This window comes from Micrasema longulum, unplaced genomic scaffold, assembly GCF_059751315.1.
Source record: "Micrasema longulum isolate JH-2025_06_02 unplaced genomic scaffold, ASM5975131v1 h1tg000805l, whole genome shotgun sequence".
NCBI lineage: Eukaryota > Metazoa > Arthropoda > Insecta > Trichoptera > Brachycentridae > Micrasema > Micrasema longulum.
In genome coordinates this window covers 246,533-271,097 of record NW_028277997.1, presented here as the reverse complement: position 1 = coordinate 271,097, position 24,565 = coordinate 246,533, and the positions used below count along the sequence as shown (strand labels likewise).

Below are 24,565 nucleotides of genomic sequence, written 5' to 3'. Positions count from 1 at the left end.
CTGATCTCGTGGTTCTGGTATTCGCAGCGCAATCGCTAATAAGTAATCTATAAGTTATTCAATCCACCGTGTCGTGTTGTCGCGTGCATCAATAATCAAGAAAACGACAAGTGTCCAGTTGACCATAGAACATCTGATGGAGCCTGCGCGAGAAGTTTGATCAAAAAGGTTAGAAGAATTTCATTTCAAGGTAGTTAAATGCATTAATTCGTTTTGGGGTTCAGTGGCAAAGTATATAAAGATAACGCAATAGCAACTACAAATCCGCGCACTAGCAAAACCCACAAAATCGAGCGCCTACCTTCCGTTTGACGATGGGCGCGATTAAACATATTATTTAAATCTTTAATTCAATAAAAAATCACAATAACATTTAGTCTTATTCAACACAGAAGGATATCTATTTCCAGGGAGATCCTCCTTGAAAGAATCTCCGATAGTATTTTAAAATTAAAATCTTGTGTTCTTTGTTGGACAAACATTCTTCATCTACCCAACAGACATGGTTAAACCTAAATAATGTTGTATTTTTAAAACACCTGTCATGATTTTCTTCGTTCGTCTTGAGGTAATTGATATGTTTATGTATGGAATATTTCGTATATGTACTCTCTTATTTTGATTTATTTATCACTAATATCTGAGCCCCCGATGCCAAACTACAAGGTTATTGATATTTTTTGAAAATTTTATTTTTATTTTATTTTAGGCACTGTGATCCAATTAATAAATAGTTTTTTAACTCTCGTGTGGCTGTGATGTCGCACTAGTCGACATAGAACACAAGAATTGATATATCTCTCTTATTTAAAAAAAATAATTATTTCGTATTTATTGTAATCTTCAAATGAACATTTTTACACCTGATTTGGAAAGTAACATTTGTATAACTATGCTAAATGTTATTACAAAAAATAAAAAATAATTATCCTTGGTACGCGAAGAATGAATGCCCGCTAATTCAGCAACACATTTATACATATACCTTATACAAGAGAGAGCACGAAGATAGAAGCCATAAAAAGAAAGACAGAGACGCTGTTCCGCGGTGGGTGTTGTCTAAAACAGATTCAGTCTTCAGTCAGTTGATGACAGTAATGGGGGACGCACGCGCGTAACATGAGCGGCGTATTTGTGATTTTAAAATTATTTTGCTAAAACAGGGTTAAATTATATGTTTATTCACTTAAATTATGGAAAAGGAATTATTAAACAGTTAGACTCTATGTTTTTTTTTCAAATGTCGGAACTTTAGAATATTACGTATTTTACTAATGGTAACACGACGTTACATCACCGCGCGCTAAGGGATTATTTACCACAGTCTTTTAAGAGTTAATACCACAGCTATCAAATTGTCCTAAACATAATAACACATTATTTTTCTTGGCTCTTACATAATTTTTTGACTTGTGTAGAGTGGTACCTCTGCAGCATTTTAACCGAAACCCTTGACCAAGATATGGCAATTAAATGCAAAATTGTGAAAGAAAATGTGTACAATATTTTTTAAGTTCCTTATTTAAATAACGCAAGTGGTCGCATGTAAATAAAGGAACTTAAGGGGTTTTTCTTTGGTATCCACTTTGAGAAAATTACATCGGGACTGGCTGTTCTAAAGATACAAACAAAGGACTGAGTACTGTAATAGAACTAGAAAGAGTACGGACAAGTCGGAAAAAGTTGTTTATTTACATCTAGAAATTCTATTTCCTCGAGAATTGCTTCACATCTTTCACAGCAAACCACAATATTATTATTTACATTTGCATTTTTATTAATACGAGTCCTTACTTAAATACTCTCCAAAGAAAATATATGTAGAGATATTATTTTCTAAAATGCGATATGTTTTACGTTGTTCCAAAGTATTTTTTAGCTAATAAATAAATTGGATATTATATTATAGTATGATAGATTGAAATGACAATATTTTAAGTATGTCTAGACATCAATGTTTGATTATGTCCAAATGCTTGCAGACCGGCTGGATTTCCTCCCTAGGGAGTTGTTCATATTTAAATTTATTTCAACAGAGAGGGAAAACATTTTTGAGAAGGGGATACGGAAGTCTAGGCATTTATAGGGCTTATGACCTGTCATTGGCTGGTTTAAGTGGCCACTTTACACACTGTGTAACATTCACCATTCTGCCCATGTTTGAACATCCACATTTCCTCAACTCTTCCATCGGTTGTGTAACGATGATAGGTTGAAGTAATCGCACTTAAACTACATGCTGGAACAGAGTGATTGCGTTGAGCTGAGTCTTCGTACTGGCTGAGCTGACTGATACTGAACTAAACTGGGCGTTGACTGCGCCCTGTGGTTTCTTTATAGGCTACATTTCTTTGTTGTTCATTTCTCCATGGTAGAGACGATGTAAATGTACTGCAGGATGATGATGTGTTTCTGTGCAATACTGTTAGAGTTGCATAAATTGTTGTATATTATGTAGAAAACGATGACTTGCTTCATCGGTTGTCGCTCTATTTCAGATGAAATATGTTAACACGTGTGTGTATCATCGATCATGGACTATGAACCCCACAGTTACATATCGTCACCTTAACTTGTAAAATTTGATATCTACAAATTGTCATAAATGATATTTTGGCGTTTTCTGTTAGGACTTCAAATAAGCCATATGTGTGCTAAACTAAATTATTTGTACTGTGCTGCATTACTTATAAAAATATTTTGAAACAAATTTCGCTACAATCCGCTACTGAAGTAAAAACTGTTTTTGCTCTTCTATGAACAAAACTAAGTTTGGGACTTTTATTTTAGGAGTTTTACAAGTTATGCCGACGATATATATTAAAGTTACTTTAACTATTCAATAAAAATAAAAATATTTATATGTTCATGTCGATGTAAGCAATTTTGCGATGATAAACATTTAAGTCCGTAAAATTGAGTACATAATGGACCGAAGTAAATCTTTCATTTGATTTTCAGTCGTAAAACAACGTGGCATTATTTCATGGCAGGTTTGCTGATAACTTTACCTGTCCGTTGGAGCTTTTATCGGAGCCATAAACCTATTTTACGCAAAAATATCTCCAACACAAACACACATGATGAATTATTCAGCATCAGTCGTGTTAAAGGAAATATTAAATTACGTTTTTGAAATAACAAAACCAAATAAATATGTCACCAATATAGTGCGGTATTAAAAAGGTTATGTATTAAAATAAGTTAACGAATGTTTTTTTATTTTTTCAAACATTTAAGACAAGTTTTAATTAAGTGACCTTCTCATTAAGATAACATGTTATATAATGTATTTATTAATTTTAAAACAGTTAATTTTTTTGAGACATAAGTCCCAACTACATAGGACTAAAAGTCCTCTGTTGAGTTGGGACGAGTAATTAGTTAACATACGAGTTTATCACCATAAATATTGTATAGGATCAGAAACGAATTAATAATTAAAAAAATAAATATATGGCACATCAATATGGTAAACGGCAAACTAAACATTTCGAAAAATCATCAAGTATTGTAGTGTTAATTTGATTGTTGTCTAAATTTAAAAAAAAAACAGTTTATTTCAACCAAATCGTAATATCTTTCTTAAAAACCTATCCACTCTTTTGGACATCCTTAAAATATTACTACATACAATATGAATTCCCTAGCATCAGTATTATAAACTTACATTCTTTTCACAAACAGTGCATTAATGCAAAGCAATTATTTCTTCATAATTGACTAAATTATCGAATGGATTGTGGCGATATTCTGTCTGAAATAAATTTCATTATTCTCTTTTGTCGCACCCGACAAATTTCATGAACCCCGCCAAATACACCAGAAAAACTCAAAATACTCCATTAGAAAGAGCAATCAGTACTTTTTCAAAATGTGATGAGATAATTAATTTAGAATTGTTCAACGCCTCAGTTCTTCGCTACAAACGGAAACTTATATTAATTACAAGAGTTTCTTTGATATTGTTAATAAAATAAGCTATTTTTATCTATACTAACTGGCGTAACACACACCACATGCACACACTGCATTCCACATTCTCGTACAATACTTCACACACCACATTTCAAACACACAAAACAACAGCAATACAATCAAAAATAATATACTTATTCTCATTTCATCTTGCTGTCCTCGTTAGAAATTTGTATTGTATATTTTGTTTTGAATGTAATTAGCGCTTTGTTAGGTTTTTGTTTTATGTTATATTTTTTAAAATAATATATTAACATAAAGCACTGTGTCCCTAACATTATCGACAAATAAAAAAATATGAAAATACTTAATTAAATATTTAGCCTCGTCTGCGTTGGTATAACTTTAAATGCGTTTTATATGAAAATCAAAGCAAATGAAATTATTATCATTTCTAAAACAAATAGTTTATTTAGAATCCGAAAACTATTTGTGAGAACAAAGTCATGAAAAAATAATTTACGGGCTCCAGTGATAAAAATCAAAGCATTCAATTCAAAGATTTTCGTGGTAGCCTCTGTTGTTGTCATTTATTTATTTATCCTTAAAGTATTATACAAAATAAATAGTAAAATATCCCGAACTACTTCAGACCGAAAACCCTGTGTTGATTTGGGATACAAAATAATGGAAAATGGTAGCACACATATTATTTTAAAATACAAAAATTAAAATTATAACATACATAATTAAGTCGCTGCCAACGACATTTGACTGCTCGTATAAATTTTAAGAAAAAAACAAGAGTTTGCAAAAATCCATTTATTTGTAGTCCATTTTTATCACCTAATAATATGATGTTAATTTTATTCAAGTTATACAATAATAAAATGTTTTTGGAATCGTCAAAAAATGAACAGTTGCATAAGGTTAATTGTTATACATACGAGTATGCGGGTGTATGTAAAAAAATATTCTGTCCATTGGAGTAACTCAGGGGTCTAGGATGGATCCGGTACTAATTATTTTAAATAGACTACGTTCAAAAAACTTCTGGGGAGAAAGATTTCGATTGAATTTTTGTTGTGATGGTTTTTGGATTGAGAATGAATTGATTCTGATTAATTAACAGCATCGTTAAAGAAGGGGAAGTATTTACTGGCCTTCCACTGTTCTGGATACACGACCCGTTTGTCTAGGTTGAAATCGTCAATCTTTTCTACTTCCGCCGGAGTAAGTTTGAAGTCGAAGATATCAATATTCTGTTGAATGCGGGAAGGAGTGACAGATTTGGGAATTGCCACGATTCCACGATCAACCTATAAATAAAATTAGAATAATTATTTATGTGTACATATTTTATGAGATCAGAGATCAAGATACCTAAGAATGTTAATTGATTATATTTGATAAATATAATGTATATTTATATTTATTCAACGAAAATGTGAGTAATACATAACGCTTTGATTCACATTTTCTCCAATAACTAGTCAATGAAGCCCTGTATATGCCAAGAATTCCAATTCCACTTTTCTGAAATATACTTCATTTGTGTTGCAAAATGTTAGACTCAGTACTTAGTTTAATGAACCAAGTACTTAAAACCGTGTCAGATTAATAATATTTTCAAAAAATAAAATAATATTACAAAAAGAGAAGATTTATTGATGTACGTCAAATTATTCAACTTACATCGTAAGTATTGTATTTTTTTATGAAAACATACATAGTCGATACTATTGGCAGCAAAATAATCTTCAAACTTATTATTTTCATATAGAAAATTTAATCAGCAATTTGACATCAATCAACCTTAGTTTTATAATTATTGTAATGTTGGTTTTTTATCTTTGAGGAGATATGATGACTTTATGGCCATCTCTGAGTTATGGCTACAATTTACTTACTGCGTATCGGAGAACAACTTGCACGGTACTCTTTCCATACTTTTTGCCAATTTCAGTTAGAATGGGGTCGTCTATTTTAGGGGCAGGAGACTCCTTTCCTTTGGACCTTGGTTCGGGCATGGATCCTAACGGGGTGTAGGCAATAACTTCTATTCCATGTTCCTTGCAAAACTTAATCAACTTCTTTTGGGTCAGGTTAGGGTTTACCTACAATTAAAATATAAAATAAAATAAAAAGGCGGCCTCCGTGGTGTAGTGGTTAAGACACTTGATAAAAATATATTAAATGACCGTTTTTGCGGGAATTAAAAATTAAAAAATATTTTTTATGCGACTAAGCGTAATTTATTTTTTTACTAGACAGTATTTCCCTATTCTGGAAAAAAATACTTTCAACCTTCCGTTGAACCTTAAAAATACCTTCATTGATTTTCTTCAATTTTCCCACAAACCTTGTGTTTTCTCTGCTATTTTTTGTCTCTATAACTTATGTACCACAGTTGTAAATTTTATCATTATATATTGTACAAATATATTGTTTTTTTAATTTAATTTATTTTTTTATTTATTTAATGTCTGTGTGTGTCCCCCCCCCCCTCCTAGTTCGCCGCGGTAAAATTATGAAATTAGAATTTATTTGAAGGTCATTCATGTCATTACCTGAACATATATACATGCATATTGCAGAAAAAAGCCAGGGATTCTCGATCAGTGTTTTTTTTAAACCAACTGAAGTTTAACCCTTATAGTGACGTTAGTACACGCGCACGGTACTCCGTACCAAACTAAGCTTAAAACCCTTTTTTCAGTGATAAGTTTTGAAAAACACGCACAAATTGAATGGGAAGATTAAGAGAACTTGATAAGATACCGCAAAAATGCATGTAATTAATAAAATCATCGTTCAATTTAGTGCGATTGTAGCCTGTAACACTTGCCATCTGTGGTGCATATAATGGACGATGAATACTCGGCGCTACTGGTGATTCGGCTTGCATTTATGGTTTTATTTCAATTTTTTTTTTAAACTGGCATGCATTGCCGTGGCGCGTACAACTTCGGGTTCGATAGGTACGCGATCATAAAATGGTTTTTACCTCAACTTGGGTGACAGCGGGGATTGTGTTTGTGGACGCCAATAACCTCTCCATTTGTTCAATATTGAAATTCGATATTCCGATGGATTTAGTCAGACCCAATCGTTTTGCCTCTTCCATTCCTTTCCACGTATCGATGTAGTCAGTTTCATCAAAACTTCCACTGTCCTAAAATCAGAGATCCCATTAATATCGTTTTTTATTTAGAAAAGTATATTATGCACAGTTTATGTAATATTCTGAAGAAGTTTTCGGAAAAGCTCTGTCAGGGACAATCATATCATGCATGCATAGATGTATTTACACATAAATATTTTACGACTAAGTACAAAAGTACAATAAGAATCATGATATCTATATTATTTAACTAAACCAAAAAAATACGTGTATGAACTTAAAACTAAAAAAGTTTTAAATAATACCAAAAATTACATTTACAAAATAAACAGTCTGGATTGAGTACCTCTAAAAAAATGCCTCATTCATACCAAAATCCTCTCGACGAATCTCTTTTAAGACAATATTCCTAAGATTACTTTTAAATAATTAGTTCTTACTTTGAGGGAGAAATGTAATATTTTTACCAAGGATTTTTTTCATTTGTACATGATATTTAAACGCCCTATACACTATTATCAGTGTGGACACAGGGTGGACTTTTTTTGAAGAGTAAGCCTCTCTTTTGAAGCTTGTCAGCAGGGGGGAAAGAAAAAATATGGCTTACCATATGCTTTCTTTCCAACCTGAACTGATGAAAAATGCACCACATCACCCAGACCAATTGAAAAAAAATCTTCATTGGATTTTTTTTAGCAACTGGCGGGAATCAAACCCGCGATGCCAGTTTTTCAATTGGCCGTCTAACCATCAACACTGGTTATTTTGGTTTTTATTACGCGAGTCTAGCGTCTTATTTTAGCGCTTCGAGGTACAAATTTGCCAGAGCGTTGACCAGTACGCTACTCTGTCGAAACGTTGGGAAGTCATATTGTTTCTGTCGGTGCAGGCCAAATATATTTATCCTAAATTTTTGAGACCATAAGTCTTACAGTGTTACCAAAGTATGGAATGAACGGCAATCTGACACGGGCTACTGCGTCACTGTTTAAGGACAGAACAGCTAAATGAATCATACACATCGTGGTATGACATTCCTAAAAGAGTCAAACGGAGATGTTTGATGTCATATACATTTATCAATAACCGTATGAAATAATTTAAAAGTTTATGAATGGAAGCAAAAATGGGTGATTTAGCAACTCTCAATTGTCTTTTGTATCCAGGTAATACCGGGCTTCTTGCTAGCAACAAAGAGGATCTGCAAATTTTGGTGACAAAAGTCTAAAAGAGGGATGGGATTCTAGTAAAAACATGCTTTCCCGTTAAATTTAGATATTTAGCTACTGAGGATAGTTGGGGTTCGAACTGTCAGTAGGATCGTCCTGAGTCACATCCTGGAAGATGTGATTCAATAAAGTGCTGCGAACGCCCAGTTGCATTCCACCGGCTACACTACTGACAAGTCCGACTCGTTAGCTTCCACGTCGCGAACCCTGGGCAATGGGATCACACTAATGACGGTGTGATCACAGCAGATAACGAAAGGATGAAAAGCGAGGATCCGGCGCCTCCAAACCAGAACCAACCCAATGTGATCCCGACAGGAAAATCCACCAGAGAAGTCAACGGGAAACCACTCTGGTCATCTTTTCCCAGGAATCACTATGGCGAGTACATTTAATATGCAGTTGTCCAGGCTGCGAATATAAGATTAGCGCAGGACCTAGATGGTCTAAATGCTTTCGCAGAAAAAGAAGAATAATAATTACAGAAGCTCACACGTACATACCTACATTACCTTTTTAAAATGTCAAACCAAGTTATATCAATCGTTTTTCCTAACGTGTGTAACGCTCAAAAAAGTGTTAAAGGATTAAGTGAAGGTAAATAAAATATTTTTTTATAGTTATACATATAATTTTTACAAAAAAAAACACCTTATATCAAGTCCTACCGAATTTCATGAACGCAATTCGTCTGTAGGTGCTTATGACTTTACTAAGATCTTACATATATATATACACAAATTCTTGATTCTATAACATTTCAAAATCTTATTACTATTTAATATATAAATTGAAATTAAGTACAAGATAAAAATGAACAAAATCGTTTAAATTTAAAAACATAACAAAATACAAAAATTTCAATGAAGAAAATCACGATCGAAAAGCAAGATCTTCAGCATACGTCTCTCACTTGAGCCTGATGTTTTTTTAAAAATTTTAATGGGAACATGTTTTAAATTTTAGGTTATAGTCCAAAGTTGTTTGTCCGTATTTATTAATTCATTTTAAGAGGACCTGTCCGTCTGCAATAGTGAACTTAGCATTATATGTATGCTACAGTTTATTTCTTTATTTAGATAGAGACGCGTGTTGAAAAAACCAGCATAAACCATAATAAAGGTTTGATGGACAAAATATTCACAGATTTATGAAATAAATGAAGATGACTTTATTTCAATAATGGTTGTGAAACTGAATGAAATTACTCCCGCGGAGTCACGGCATTTGTCGCATTTTTATATGCTTTTGCACCTTTTCCGGGATGAAACTTGGATATAATGAGGGGAAAATGGTTCTAACTTATAAACCTGGTATAAAGTTACGCCTAGGCATAGTGGTAGAATAAGTATGGGAATACCATCCTTATTCTACCACTATAAAAAGGATGGCATTTTCATCCGTACTTTACCACTATATCTAGGCGTAACTTTATACTAAGTTTATAAGTTAAGCCGAATGTTTTCTTACTCTTACATGTGGTAAAAATCAGAGCATTTATTTGTACGGTGAAGTTTCTTGAAAGCGTTTAAAGAAATAAATAAAAATTAACTACTTCGAAACGTCCCAAGTTCTTGCGAACAGCCAATCAATCAACGCGTTGTTATGTGCGTTCCGGGTAGCCATTTTTTCAACGTTTAGTGTATTTTGACAGCTGCGGGGTTCTACTTTTAAGTGTCAGTACAACTCACCGACAACTCGTGATGTCATGGGCGGAATAATTTCAAAATTACAAAACTTTAAAAAATCATAGCGATGATAATACTATATATTTATATTTTACTTTAATAGTCTGTCAACATTATATTTTTTGAAAAAACACAACTTTCTCATTGTTTTAGAGGTGCCGAATAGGTACAGTGCTAGATGATGATTGATGTGAAAGCGATTCGGTTGTGTAAGGAGCATGTTTTTTTATGCCAGAGATAGTAATTGTAAAGAATAGGGATTCATTGACGATAAAGGACAATTCAATATAATTTGTGACGGAGATAAAAGAGAAATGAGTTAAGTGGTCGTTCAGTTAAAACTTCTTAACTATATTTTTTTTATTCGTAAGTGTATTATCACAATTCATATTAAACTTTGATTAAAACATTTTTTTTTCTTTTCTTTGACATTTTAACGCCCTTTCAACCATCAATGCCAAAAAAAAATTTTTTTTCGTTCTGCCGAGAAAGGGTAGCTTTTTTAAGATAAAAGGGTATATTTTTGACAAAAATCACAAAATAGTTATATGCGAGGTAATCAAGTAACAATTATATATTTTTTTATAAAATGTATCTTTGTATGGATAAAAAAAAATGTTCTGAAAGAAATTTGGAAACATTTGATATATACCAATGAGCAATAAAAAAATTATTTCGGTATGAAAAACGATATAATGTTTCTTAAGCAAAAAAATCGACGTAGATGACACGAATAAATTTTATGCTTTAGAAACAATTGACATACTGTGTTTTTACTTAGATTAATTACAGTTTTTTCAAATTAGCATAAAGTTGATAAATACTAAAAAAGTGTCATATCTCAAAATACGACTTTGGCAAATAACTGCTTATGACGGCAGAATACTGATCAAGCGTTATAATTTGGCATGCAATATTAGTTTGCTAACAATATTTAATTTTATTAGCAAGTGCTCAAACTTATTTTGGCTTTAGTTGTACAAAACAAAAATGGTTTAATGACTTGCTGATTACAATATTGCGTAATGATTTGACTAGTTATTGTAAATAAATTACGATATCATAGGTTTGAACAATAGGGAAATACAAGATTTTTTTATTACAATTTTTAAGTATTAGGGGCCTATGAAATACTGTCGAGTAAAAAAACATTTTTTTTCCTACTTATCAGTCCCATAAAAAATATTATTAAATTTGTAATTTTGGACTCCTGCAAAAACTGTCATTTCATTGGCCACGCCCCTAATACGTCACGATGCATGTTAATTTTCAACTTTGTTCCTAACCGTTTAATTTTTTATAGAACATCGTCACGAATCTTGGCGTCACAATTATCAATGCCAAACAAGTCGCGTTCTTCTAGTGACATATTTTTTTTATTACTCGTATTTTTTAAAGTCGTACATGAAAACATTCTCCACAATATCCATATTGTTTTTTTTAATATAATTAATTATTTCCTAGGTATATTTCCCAATTGAAAAGTTTTTTTTTTTCGTAACCCTCACATCAGCCAGGAAAAGGCGTTTTCAGTCAGTGTTCAAATTATTATACCGACTATAAATAAACAAACAAAAAATACAGAATTAATTTGAAAGACCTTCTCACTATGGAAACCTGTTCTTAGGAGGACTTATTTACAATGATACTTTTGTAAGATAAAAAAAAATTAATCAAGGCTGGCCAGCCTAACCTCAATATTTTACTACAGTAAGAAAAAAAAAGGGTTCGGCACTGCATATTTTGCAAGTGCATCACTGGTCGTAGTGTCAGCGTTTGTTAATAATTAAGCCGTGTATTTCGTACATAAGTTTTTCTCTTTCCGCTTTTGGATATTCTCTCATCTTTCTGGCCAGGAATTTGCAAAACAAATCGCATTCGTCTTCGTCGTCTTTCTTATTAGTCCGTAACACACTATTTAACGAGTTGAGTGCAGCGCCCATGTGTTTGCTGGCCCTTTGTACTTCGAGTATGCTCTTTGCACGACGTTTGCGCACCGGCATAAATGTAGGTTTACTTTCTGAAGCGGGAGGACCGCCGTTTTCACAATAAACAGTTTCAAAAATATCGTTGCCAGCATGCGCGTTAGACGTGCCGCTCTCTTCTTCGCGGTAGTCATCATCTTCAGCTTCGTGCCTTGGCGATGGAGGACTCTGAAAAACAAAATGAAAATGAATCTGTCAAACTCAAAATCATGTGTTTTAATAGTACCCTTTTTTCAGTCATAGAATTGAGAATAGTCCAGAAGGAGCGTAGAATCATATTTAAATACATCGGAATGTGTCCAATAATTCCCCACTGTGCCTCGCATTCGCCGCGCGCATTCGTAATGCCGTCGTGTTATGTTGCACGATGGGAGAAAATATAATTATAACACAAATCTAAGGTAAAAAAAAAGCAATCTGGTAATTTCTCTAAAATTTTATTGTGCACGCGGAAATATTGATTGACACACCAGAGTAGATAAGTAAATGGTCATTAAATAAGAATAATTTAATTAATGAACTTTAAACTAAAAATATAAAACCAATTTTATTTGACATAAAACGGGTATTTTTACATCATGTTAAATAATATTTGATGTTTAAAAGATAAAGTAGGTCAAATGTCCGTATAATCCGAAATCCAATTCGCATTAGTTCTCTCATTAGATGAGCAAAGTAGGGTAAAAAAATTTACTACTCTGGCAACACTAACGAAATGTTTATTTTGTTCCTTCGACAATCTGACAGATGGAAAAATAATTCAATTTTTAAGTAATGCATTTGTTACATACTCATTTATTTGATAAATACACATGAAATGTGATTGCATCCTGTTTCTCTAAGATCCTAGCAGTATTTCTACACTTCAAAAGGACACAACACGGCATAATTGAATTCAAATCAGGAATTGTGTACTGAGCGACGTCTACAAAGAAACTAATGGGTCAAAACGTAAACCTTCTCATTTATGAGTAGTTTGGTCGACTTCTATTTGATGTGCGTATGCGGTTTCTGGACTATTCTTAACTCTATGTTTTCAGTATTCAAATAAAATTTGTTGCAACAGTGGGGAATACATTTTTGAGAAGCGAATATAGAAGTCCAGGCATTTACTGGGCTTGTGACTACGTCCTCTGTAATATTCATAATTTGGCTTATGTTTGAAATCCACATTTTCTTAACTCTTCTGTCTGTTGACTCGAGTGATGCATTGTCTATTTTCGTAAAAGGTAAGACGAAATCTCCTTATAAAATAACAAGACTGGAAGGCGTGTATCGGCCGAAGGTCGAGCTGAGTTGCTCCTTCGCCGCCGTGATGTGTTGATTGGATGGCGTTTTCGTATTGGATTGTTAATAGGTTGGTTGATAGGTTGATTGATCTACATACATATATGATCAAAAATAAACGGGAATTTCTAATTTGAAATGCCTGCGCTGCACTAATTGGTATTAGCCACGTTGACAGCACTGGTTTTGACAATCTGTCAAAGTTTGACGGCGGTCGGGTGCTCAGTATTCTGTCAGCGTCTGTTTGAGTGAGTCAAAAAATTGCTGTGTGGCGATTTTTACAATGGATTAAAAATTGGCACACTGAGCGTGCCTTAAATTTTGTGTTGCTAATGAAATTTCGTGTGCCGAACCGTCGAAAATATTAAATAAAGCCTTTAGAGAATCGTGTATATCAAAAACACAGGTAATACAAATGGTTTAAGAGGTTTGAAGACGTTCGTCAATGCTTAAATGATGATAAACATACTGGACGTCCAGCAACGTAAAGTACCGAAGAAAACATAGTATCGGCAAAGCAAATCGCGTTGAAAAATCAATATGTACCAATCCGAGAGTTTGCTGTGTTATTAAACATCTCATCGTTGAGATGTTTTGGGTATGAAACGCGTCACTGGCCCCCTCGTCCCAAAAACACTAAAGGAATGTGGAAGGGCAATTCGTGGATATTATACCACGATAAAACGCCGTCTCATACAGCGGTGATTGTTTCGGAGTTTTTGGCCGAAAATTCAACTAATCTCATCAGCTAAGCACCCCATTCTTCAGACCATTCTCCGTCTGTCTTTTTTTTCCCAATACTAAAATTGCTATTCAAAGGAACGCGCTTTGAGACGATTGATGCCATAGAAGAGAATTTGCTGTGAGAGCTAAAGGCCACACCTTTGCGAGGCTATGAAAAGTGCATGGACAATTTGATGAAGCGTTGGCATCAATGTATCGTCGCAAATTGCGAGTATTTTAAAGGGGATAATAAAAAAAATATTGAAAATTTAAATTTTGCGTTTTTTTGCTGAATTCCCGTTTATTTTTGATCATAAGGTATATAGATCTTTATTATTTTTACAGATCCCAGCCGCTGAAAATAAATGACTTTCCAAGGCAAAAGGTTTCAGTTTCCCCCATTGTGTTGGAGCAATGGATAAAAAATATGTCATGATTCTGACACCACTGCGTGCTGCGTCAGAGTGCTTTATTAATAAGGGACACTTGAGCATTGCACTCGCAACGCTAGTCGATTGTAATTATTGTTTTATGTTTGCAGACATAAGTTGTCCTGGGTCAAAAAAGCCATAGTGAAGTTATTACAGTATTGATTTAAAAATAAATACATTTTGACTTGTGTACGCAAGTTAGTACTACCAGGATCTTAGAAAAGCAACAACAGAGAATCATATTTCAACCAATTGCAGTCTGTCTTCGTTGAGCTTCTACAAGTGTACTTGAAACGTAACAGAGTCGTAGCCTATAGTTATTAGCCCCCAAGGGCAAAATCTGAATTTCGGTTCCCCTAAAAAATAGCCACAAACGTTTAGAAACCATGTAAAACTAGGTTCCAGAGTGCCTTAATACCATCTAAAATCTGTACCTAAATATCCATGCCAAAAAAATACATCTAATACATTTGCCTAATACCTATACCTTTTATGTATTGTTTTCATCATACCCGTGGGTATTCGTGAATTACTTGTATGATATTTCATATTTTTTTTGTTGTTTTACTTACATTTTCGTTTGTGTTTATGATACTTGAAAATTCATACACATCCTTTAGGAACACCTCCATAGCATCATAGAAGATCCATATGGGCTTGAACGAGCCGAATTCTCCGTCCCCTGAATTCATAGATGCCAATTTTTTTTTTAAATTTGACCTAAAAGAACTCATCAGACTTTCTTTTTTCCTCTTCAGCTCATGAACTGGCATCCCCATACCATCTGCGATACGGTCCCAAGAATCATTAACCTGAAATAATATAATAATAACCATCTATGGAACATACTTATTTTATACTATCTTTTACAATTGAATCAATGAATGTTAAAAAGTACCCATCTCACGAGTTCTACGATTTGGTGTTAATGATGCCATTTTATAATATGATGTATTATATTTTTATGAAATGTAAAAATTTCCCTAAAACATATTGTCATACTAGATTTTACCCGCGGCTTCGGTCACGTGGTATTAGGAAAAAAATAGTCAGGGAACTGATTAGTTTTATCGTTTAGCAATACTAATTTTCCCGATGGAATTTTTTATTTTTTCGGGACAAAAAATAGCTTGTATCGATTGCCGGTCCTAAACTATCGCTATGAAATATTATAGTGTAAAAATACATTTTCTTTAAAGATAAATATTTCATGTCAATCATGTCGGAAATCAAATCCGAAACCTCTTACATGTTAGGTAAATGCGATGACCATTACATCAAGAGGCCGAATTATTTTTGTGATGTAAAATTCAAAGTTTTAATTTTCAAATATCTCCTTGTTCATTCTATTTTTTTTATTTTTTATATTGTGTAATTTAAATTTGTTTTATTTTAATTTTCCTTTTAATTTTAGAACTCAAATTTTTTTATTTTTTCAATTATTTGTATGTTTTCTTAATTAGATTTACTTTAATTTTTCAAATATTATTTTTACCGATTTTAATTGTTTGGACATCATGAATGAAAAACACGCATGTAAAAAAGAAGGTCCTGACTATATACACAGGAATTTTCTTGCTAGTCGAGACCTGAAACAATGAACCTCAGTACATTTTAAAACTGTGAAATAAATCAATTAATTGATCGGATTATTCTAAAGTCCTTGTGACGTCGTTTAAAATAGTTGGCTTTTATTCAAATCATTCTCATGATTTTTTTCATACATTTTCGAGATACTTCGCGGTACAGTTGCATGCTTTCATTTTTACCGCGTGTAATAAAACATTTTTCATGTCCAATTTCCCGTAGTAATAAACTTCCTCATTATGGCTTACTTATTTTTTACGATATGTTTAGATTGAGAGAATGGGAGACAAAAAAACTCTGGATACGGTCGTTTTGTTTGTTTTGTAGCCGATATCGAACTTCACGTGATGCTTTAATCCGATATGCGGTCTAATATCGCTTCGAACTGTCATACGTTTTTCATTTAATTTTTATCATTATTAGTCGTCTAAGTTTAAATAACAACAAAAATCACTATGCCGACTCGCATAATAAAAGGTTGTTCGAATGTAACTGGAAAACAAAGCAAGAGCCTCGGTTATTACGGTTTTTTTTTAATACTCTTGATCCTCTTTTTATACGGGGGATACATTCCACGCATTACCGTCTAAAAAAGGTATTAAAAAAAGGCAATGCTGGATAGGTTTCCTTGTATCAAAACCAGTTCCGGGTTTCATAAAAATGTTTTTTTTTTTTTTAAACATTTATAGAGTATTCAATAAAATATACATATTATTACAATATTAATACATTATAAAGAAAACAAAGTATTAAGATATATTTTGTCCCGATAAACTATTCAATAATAGTTTTTCATCGGATGCTCAGACATTAGTTTAAATTAATAATCAAATAAGAAGAGTACAGACATAATACTGTATTCAGAATAGCATGTATTTTTTTTATACTTTCGAACATACTAACAATATTTGTTTTCAAGTGGTGCAATTACTTTTACCTTTAGTGTTTTAGTATTCAACAGTATTTTTTTTCAATCGCTTTAATCAAAATATATTTTAAAAGTTCTAGAAATGCAAACCTGAAGAGCTCTTACAGAGTTAGCCGACATCTCGAAATAATTATGTCTCTCTTTCTCTCTTTGAAAGAAAGGGGTTTTTTTGTTGGTTGCATGTAACTAAAAGGGACGACACGACATCTGCCCTTTCTTCTACTTGTATTTTTATGACCACGACCAAGGCAAGGCGGCTATTATTGAAAATATTAAAAACGCGCTAGGGCTGCGCTAAAGCGTGAATTTTATTAATTTGTACATTAAACTTTACAATAATTATTTAAGTGTAATAAGATTTTTATTTTTGTGAATTTCCAAAAGAATATTGGTTTATTTAATGACGGTTCACATAAACAAAAACATTCTTTGACAAAAAAAATAAAATCAAATATTCGGTATGATTCTTCAATTGATTTTTAAATAGGCAATAACCATATTTTTTCATCTTTTTAATTTAGTTTTTTGTTACTGTTATTGCTTTATTTATTATTATAAACTGCTTAACTAGGGTAAGCTTCCCCGTTCTAATACAGTCCACAGTATTTTTTCAGTTATTTTTATCATAAATAATGTCCACCTAAAAACAATTTTTTTTATATACCTTGATAATTAAAAAAAACTTATTGTTAAACGGCTTTTTAATTATTTTTGGATGTATTTTAATTAAACTTTATGTAATTGCCGTGTACATCAATAAAAATGAATGATTCGTTTGTATTAAAAAAATATCTCGTTAATACTAATTATTAATATCTCTCGATACATAAGATTAAAAATGAACTGGGAATTGAATCAAAATAAACATTCCAGAATAATGGTTCTTATATTTAACTTTCTTCAAATGTATGAAATCCCTGTAAAATTTCAGAAAGTAAGGACTACACTACACTTAACATTACAGTATTGTAACTTTTGACAAAATGCTTACAAATTTCGTAATAAAACAAACAGTAAAATTTTCATATTCTCTAAGGTAGCTATAACTAATAACATTTGCACTGCAAGTATCGACTTTAGCGCTATGAAATATCAAACTTATTAGGTATGAAGTATTTACTTACCACACTTTTATTCTTGTAATGCTTGTTTTTAGGGTTCCAAATACAGTTTTCTCTTTGGTATAACTCGATGAATTTGAAGGTATCTTCATTGCTCATATTCGTGGCAGCCATATTGTCAAAAACCAACGCAAAAGAGGTAAAAAATACAATAAATCGCCCGAATTGGCGTCGTGCGGACCACCCGATAGCTGGGAGCGTACTGAACGCGCAGACGCATTGGCCAGCGCGGCGGATCACGCGCCAGTGCTTGTGCCAGCTGCCACCTATCCGCAGCGACGAATAATATTATTATCATAACCCCCCTCTGTACGGTTGCCATGAGCATTGGCCAGCGCTGTTGGCACGTCATAATTATAGCAAGGGGCCGCCAAATTATTTGATAAAGAACAAAAAGAAAATACATAATGTTATATAATTGCTGTTTTATTGGTTTGAACATATTTTAGCTCTTTAGGTAAAAGCCTGTGTTGAGTAGAAATGTTTCAAATAAAAATATAATATTATTATTGATTTATTGATTTATTAACACACTAATATATCAATTAATAAATTAATAGTTATTATTCTTAACTATTTTATCACATCATATTCTAAATAATAAAAACAAATATTAAAAATATACATGTATCTTAAATTATAAAAAATATCAAGTAGCAAAGAATTTAAAAAAAAAAAATTGTTTCAATAAACTATTAATAAAAACGTTTCGCAATAAATATTTTTAAAAGTTTTCATACTAAATAAAAACATATGTTTTTAAATATCATTAATAATTTTTCAAAAAACTGAGAATTAAATAATGATTAATAAAAGCAATTGCCAATAATAAAAATTGTAACTTTTATAAAAATTAATGAAAACATTTTTGAAGACCAATAATAAGTAAAAGCAAAACGTTGAATTTCATAATAATTAATAAACATATTTTGATATTCATAAATAGACGAACAAAAATTGCAATTATCTAACAGAATACGAAATTATTGGGATTTTATTTTTAGTTTTTCAAAGCTTAAGATTCTCACGTTTATAAATCTAGATATGCATTTGAATTAAAACTTACATTCGTGCTGATTGGCCAGTGAATTAAATAAAGATTAACGTAATCCAAACCCAAATTCTTCAAGGAATTCCTAAGAGCTGGTACAACCTGATCCTGGCGATGCTTGTCATTCCAAAGCTAAAATATTTCAGAAAAAAATATTGTTGATTTAATTATTTTGCGGTTTAAATTCTGAGATTGGAATTCACAATCTTCAAGTAAGTAAAAACTACCGAATAGCTTTGTTGAAGAAAACAGAGTAACTTTCCTAAATGTATTAGATAATTTACGAATTAAATTCAAGCGATATAAAATATATAATATACCTAAACAGGAACCTTTTTTTACACGGGGGATGCGTTCCACACCCGCGTAAAACAATGTACTAACAAAAAGAACGATGGTGTATAGGTTTTTTTGTATAAAAATCAATTTAGGATTGAAAAATAAAATAAATAGTTTACTTTTTATGGTAGCTTAATTTTTTTCTTAAATATAACATCAAAATATTTTTAAAAAACCGTTACAAAGATTATTCGCTATCACTATCATATATTTTATTATACGCCAAGTAAATCAAAAATCAATGTAGGGCATTCTAATAACAAATTGTATAGTTATATTTCCTTCACGCATCGTTAAATTAATGTTCAAAAATCTTTAAACATAATTTTTAGCCCGGGTTATTTCGAATCCGTGTAAAACGAGGTTCCAGTGTATTTTGCCATTCTTTTCGCACTTAATGGAGCATTAGGCACTGCATTCGTTCACCAATCGTAACGTATCTTGATCATTTTTTTATTACATAAAAGTAAAATGATCAGTCTTACGCTTCAGATACCAGTCCAGGGACTATGAAATATTCTAGAGTAAAAACACCCTTTAAAATAATTATTTCATTTCAACCATGCCGGGAATCAAACCCGAGACCCCTTGCTACTACGAGGCCGACAAAAGTTTTACGTAACTGAAACATAATTATTACTTTCTGACCGGCAGATTACGCCTATTAAAATTCATATAAAAACAAAGTATTTAAGAAAATAAATTATATGATGAACAGAAAAGTTATAAAAAAACCATGAATTTTAATTTAAAAAAAGAAATATAAGCCCTTCAAACACCGCAGTTTTTTTGCGATTTTATTTCAAATTCTGGATTAACTTATGTCTTATGCCCTTAATAATCATTTAAAATTGTAAATGTTTTTGTTCAAGACGTTTTTTACAGAATTATTTATATTTCACTTTTAAAAAAATTTTGTAAATATTTCATTCCTAGACTATTTTTGGCAAATTATGAATGCTCATATGGGCCGTAGTACATGTTGAATTAAATAAGTAAAAAAATCCTTCTACAGTCTGCCAAAAAATGTTCGGGACAAATAAAAATATTCCAAATACCGTAGGAAGAAAAAAATATATTCATTGAAAGAAAATCAATGAACCTGGAAACTTTGGTCACCATATAATCCAAACTACCTTCAATAAGTTAGGATATAAAAATTAATGATTGAATGTAATTTTTTTTTCGAAAAAAAAAATATCCTAACTCTATTAATTGTGTAAAAAAAAATCAAACTGTACTGTAAATTGTAAAACGTCTTCCTCGGCACGGGTTTTCTCATTCAGTGAAAAATCCATTGTTAATTCAATTATATCATGTATTCTTGTGGAGTACGAGTATTAAATAAATAAAAAAATATCGTTTCACAGACAGGTTTTTTTTTCAAACTCACCTTGGTAGTGACGTAAATATCTTCTCTCTTAATTATGTTACTGGCAATTTTGGATTTTATTCCTAGTCCAACTTGTTTCTCCGTATCGTAGATGGCAGCAGTGTCAATATGGCGGTAACCTGCGTCAATAGCTGCTTCGACTGCCTTTTGTACTTCCGTATTGCTTCCGCCGTTCTAAAATTCACATCCATTAATAAATGTCAATATAACCTTACGTTGGTCATTAACTTCCCTTACTTTTGCCGGCCTGGGCCGCGATTATGAACGGCTATCTTCATCGTTATATACTGAGACGATATAAACTAATATGTATCGATATTTATTGTTTTTTTTTAAAGAAACAAACAGTCGACAATGATACAATATATATATTTTTTTAAATACAGTTTAAAGATAGACCAGCAAAGTTTCTAAATAAAAACCATACATATTATTAAATTGTGTAAACAAAAGGATGTGTTTATGTGTATTTGTATGAGAGTAAGTTTAGATATGTGTTTATGTGTATTAGTGTGGGAGTAAGTGTTCAGGTATTTGCATCATTAAACAGTAAGTGGGATCGTATCGCAGCCAGAAATAATATGTCTTAATTTATTTTAAAATAAATTAAGGGGCATGTAAAATATATCAATAGATGAAAAAAAAACATTATAGTTAGAGCAAGAACGATAGAGGAAAGAGTGTTGTGCATAGTTAGTGCTACAGACTGGCAGATGGAATAAATACTTATTTCTTGTCGCGCGAATGGGGACATTAAGATTAATTTTGGAGAGTAGGTTAAAAGAGTCTACATTATTATTTAATAATATGTGTAAATAGCATAATTCGGATACAGTGCATCTATTTTCAAGGGTAAAAAATAAATTTTGTTAGGCAGATTGGCTGTAAGTACAAAGTACGAAATATTTATGTACGAAAGCGTGTATATTTTTATAAAAAATCAAAGTTTCTTCGTCGATAACCGGCAATTGAACATGTTTGGAAAAAAAATGTACACAAATTCTATTTTTTACACAGAAAACTTAATTTTACGTTGTAGATAATAATGAAAGCACAAAAAGCCTTACCAATACTCTACAGACAGACTTTTTACAGAATTTCCAGTACTAGACATAAGATAAATATACATCAAGACAATTTTAAGACATTTCCGTCAAAATCCTGACAGACATAATGATGAACAACAAATTTACGCCACGAGGCAAACACAAAAAACAATATTTCTGCTCCCAAAGAAACAAACAAATTACGAACAAAGGTATTATACTTTTCTGGCCCCTAAGCTATACAATTTTTAAGCAAGGACATATTAGTGAACAAAACGAAAAACAATATTTTCAAAGCTCGAGTCCATAAATGGATTGCTAAAAATACTAGACAGGAAGCTGAGGAATATATTTCATGTATCAGAATATAATTATATCAAAAAGTCAAAAACTATTCTGCGCATTTGTCGATTTGCAAAAAGCGTGTGATAAGGTAGATAGAATGAAATTGTGGGGCGAGTTGGAAAAGTATGGAGTAAACAATAAACTTATACGTGCAGTATCGTCTCTCTATGAGGAGAGTTCAGCGTGTATAAGAGTTAATGGGGGATTTACATCTTGGTTTGCGATCTCCAAAGGCGTGAAACAGGGATGTGTAATGTCACCATGGTTGTTTAATCTTTACATCGACAACTGTATGAAAGAGATAGAATGTGTGGGTATTGGAGCAAAAATGGATAATTTTTCAGTAAGCTGCTTATTGTATGCTGACGATGCAGTTCTGTTAGCAAGCAGCAAGGCTTATTTGCAGCAAATAGTCTCTAGAATGTATGATGTATGCCTGGAGAGCGAATTGGCGATGAACGAAAGTAAGTCAAAAGTGATGGTATTTGAAAGGGATAGTGAGGTTACTGACTGCATAATAAATGTAAACAACGATGTCTCGAGCAAGTAGAAGAATTTGTGTATCTGGGAAGCATGTTTTCAAGATATGGAAGAGTAGTGCAGAATTCCTTTTTCTTTTTTCTCAATCCAATGAAGTACATTATGTACTTCTGGATTACCTTCTTTCAGCACAGAAATGCTAAGGCTACCAAATTACAGAGAGCTCCTTCGGGCTGCTTTTCTTGTTTTGCAACGAGCGACTTTTCCGTGAATGAGGGCACTGCCAAGGCGACTTATGTCATCAGATGCGGTGTGCGGTATATGGTGGGCAAGCTGTACTATTTCTCACACAGGACTGTATTCTTCATAAGTCCGAACACGGACAAAAAAAACATAACGAGTTTTAAGGTCATGTAAATACATACCAACCAAGTTCCGATTCCAAGAACTGGAATATTTGTTCCATCATTTAACTTCAGAGTAGTTGCTTTGCCAGATCCAAAATTCTGAAAAATATAAACTAAATGTAAAAAAATATATATTATTTATTATAATTGAACTGCTTTTTTGTCTGTCCTGAAAAATCACTTAATTTGGAAAATGGAATTCTTTCAAAAAACATTTCTGTTGACACATTAAAACAATGATAGAGAACATTTTTGAGAAGTAAATATGAAAGTCTAGGCATCAACAAGGCTCATTCAATAATAAATATACAATTAATTATAATATACGTAGTTAATTGTCTTAAATAATTTATAAACCATATTAGCGCAAATATATCGCGACCTATATATTACTCTCGAGCAAGAAATAAAGGAAAAATTCCTAAATAAAACTAAAATTAGTTAAGTAAATTGTATTGCTTAAATTATCGACGCTGATGATAATTGCTTAAATTATCATCAGCGTCGCTTAAAAAGTCGTCTCTTCCGCCCCCAACTAACGCAACCAACACACGCATAAACTATGGGTGCAATAGGCCCATTGCACGTTTACCGTGCCAATCTACCCAGACCGTTAGACCCAGAATTAGGGTGGAATGAATACCTAATTATTATATAACTTTTTCGTCTTTTTCTTCAGTATCCACTCGCACATGAAAATTTTGGTAAAGGAAATCGAGTGGAGATTAGTCGGCCTCGGGTAAACTGATTCGTGCAATTATCTGCGAATTAATAAATAAAATAATTCTATAAAAAAATATTTTACTATAAACGCCAATGCGCCCTATGTTTTTTTCCGCCTTTTTTATTTAATTACTATAATTATACATTTTTACAGTTTTTAAATTTCAATTTTTACTAAAACTAAAATCCCACCAAGCCACTTTCTGTAGCTTGTTGGTGAAATAAGCTTGTTGGTGGGCTGAGTGGATGTTTGCTGTGGTGTGAGAACGGCCATAGGCGAAAAGGGCTTGGCTGTGTGTTCAGGTAGTGTGAACTCTGGTACGTCTGGTACACAGCCTAAATCCTAAATATAGCTTGAATGTTTTTTCGAAAACACGTTTTAAGTAAAAAATATCGTGATATATACGGTTTATTTTTAGAAATGAAGATAAAAATAAAACTTCTATTACTGATTAGAAAAACATAAAAAAATGTTGGATGTTGGCACGTTTGGATCTCGTAAGGACATATTAAGTGAACTCATTTAACAGGAGAGGGCAGTGAGCATACACGAGGTCACGAGAACCACTATTTTCATTTTTATATAATGAGCCACACCATAGTCAATAGTCACGTTCTATAAAAATTACCGAAATGTGCCTACATGTATATTTTTTTATAAACGGGGTACATTGTACGCAATTATTTTTTAATGTATACTTACAACGTTAAAGGAAAATTTGCGAAAATACAAGAATAGTAGGAAAAAAGATATCTATGT

At 32.2% G+C, this 24,565-nt stretch overlaps 2 protein-coding genes across 3 annotated transcripts in view; both read right to left on the bottom strand.

Annotated features, from left to right (window-relative positions):
* Positions 1–4,725: 4,725 nt before the first annotated feature.
* LOC148278948 (aldo-keto reductase AKR2E4-like) overlaps positions 4,726–24,565 on the bottom strand; it is a 29,536-nt gene continuing 9,696 nt past the window's right edge. The window contains exons 2-7 of the mRNA XM_088230674.1: positions 23,101–23,181; positions 20,805–20,978; positions 19,088–19,204; positions 6,926–7,093; positions 5,829–6,035; positions 4,726–5,237 (exon numbers count right to left, since the gene is read on the bottom strand). Of these exons, the coding sequence (XP_088086800.1) occupies positions 5,040–5,237; positions 5,829–6,035; positions 6,926–7,093; positions 19,088–19,204; positions 20,805–20,978; positions 23,101–23,181 (945 nt within the window). The 3' untranslated portion in view covers positions 4,726–5,039. The remainder of the gene's footprint in view (positions 5,238–5,828; positions 6,036–6,925; positions 7,094–19,087; positions 19,205–20,804; positions 20,979–23,100; positions 23,182–24,565) is intronic.
* On the bottom strand, positions 10,633–18,271 carry LOC148278949 (uncharacterized). 2 transcript variants are annotated; one of them, XR_015823021.1, is made up of 4 exons: positions 18,025–18,271; positions 14,958–15,197; positions 10,920–12,112; positions 10,633–10,799 (listed from the first exon to the last, which is right to left on the bottom strand). XR_015823021.1 is itself a non-coding variant. In XM_088230675.1 (3 exons), the coding sequence occupies exons 1-3, from the start codon at positions 18,133–18,135 to the stop codon at positions 11,729–11,731; spliced, it is 735 nt and encodes a 244-aa protein (XP_088086801.1). In that variant the 5' UTR covers positions 18,136–18,271; the 3' UTR covers positions 10,633–11,728. The 2 variants fall into 2 exon arrangements, 1 of the variants encoding a protein (XP_088086801.1); XM_088230675.1 differs by having other exon boundaries at positions 10,633–12,112.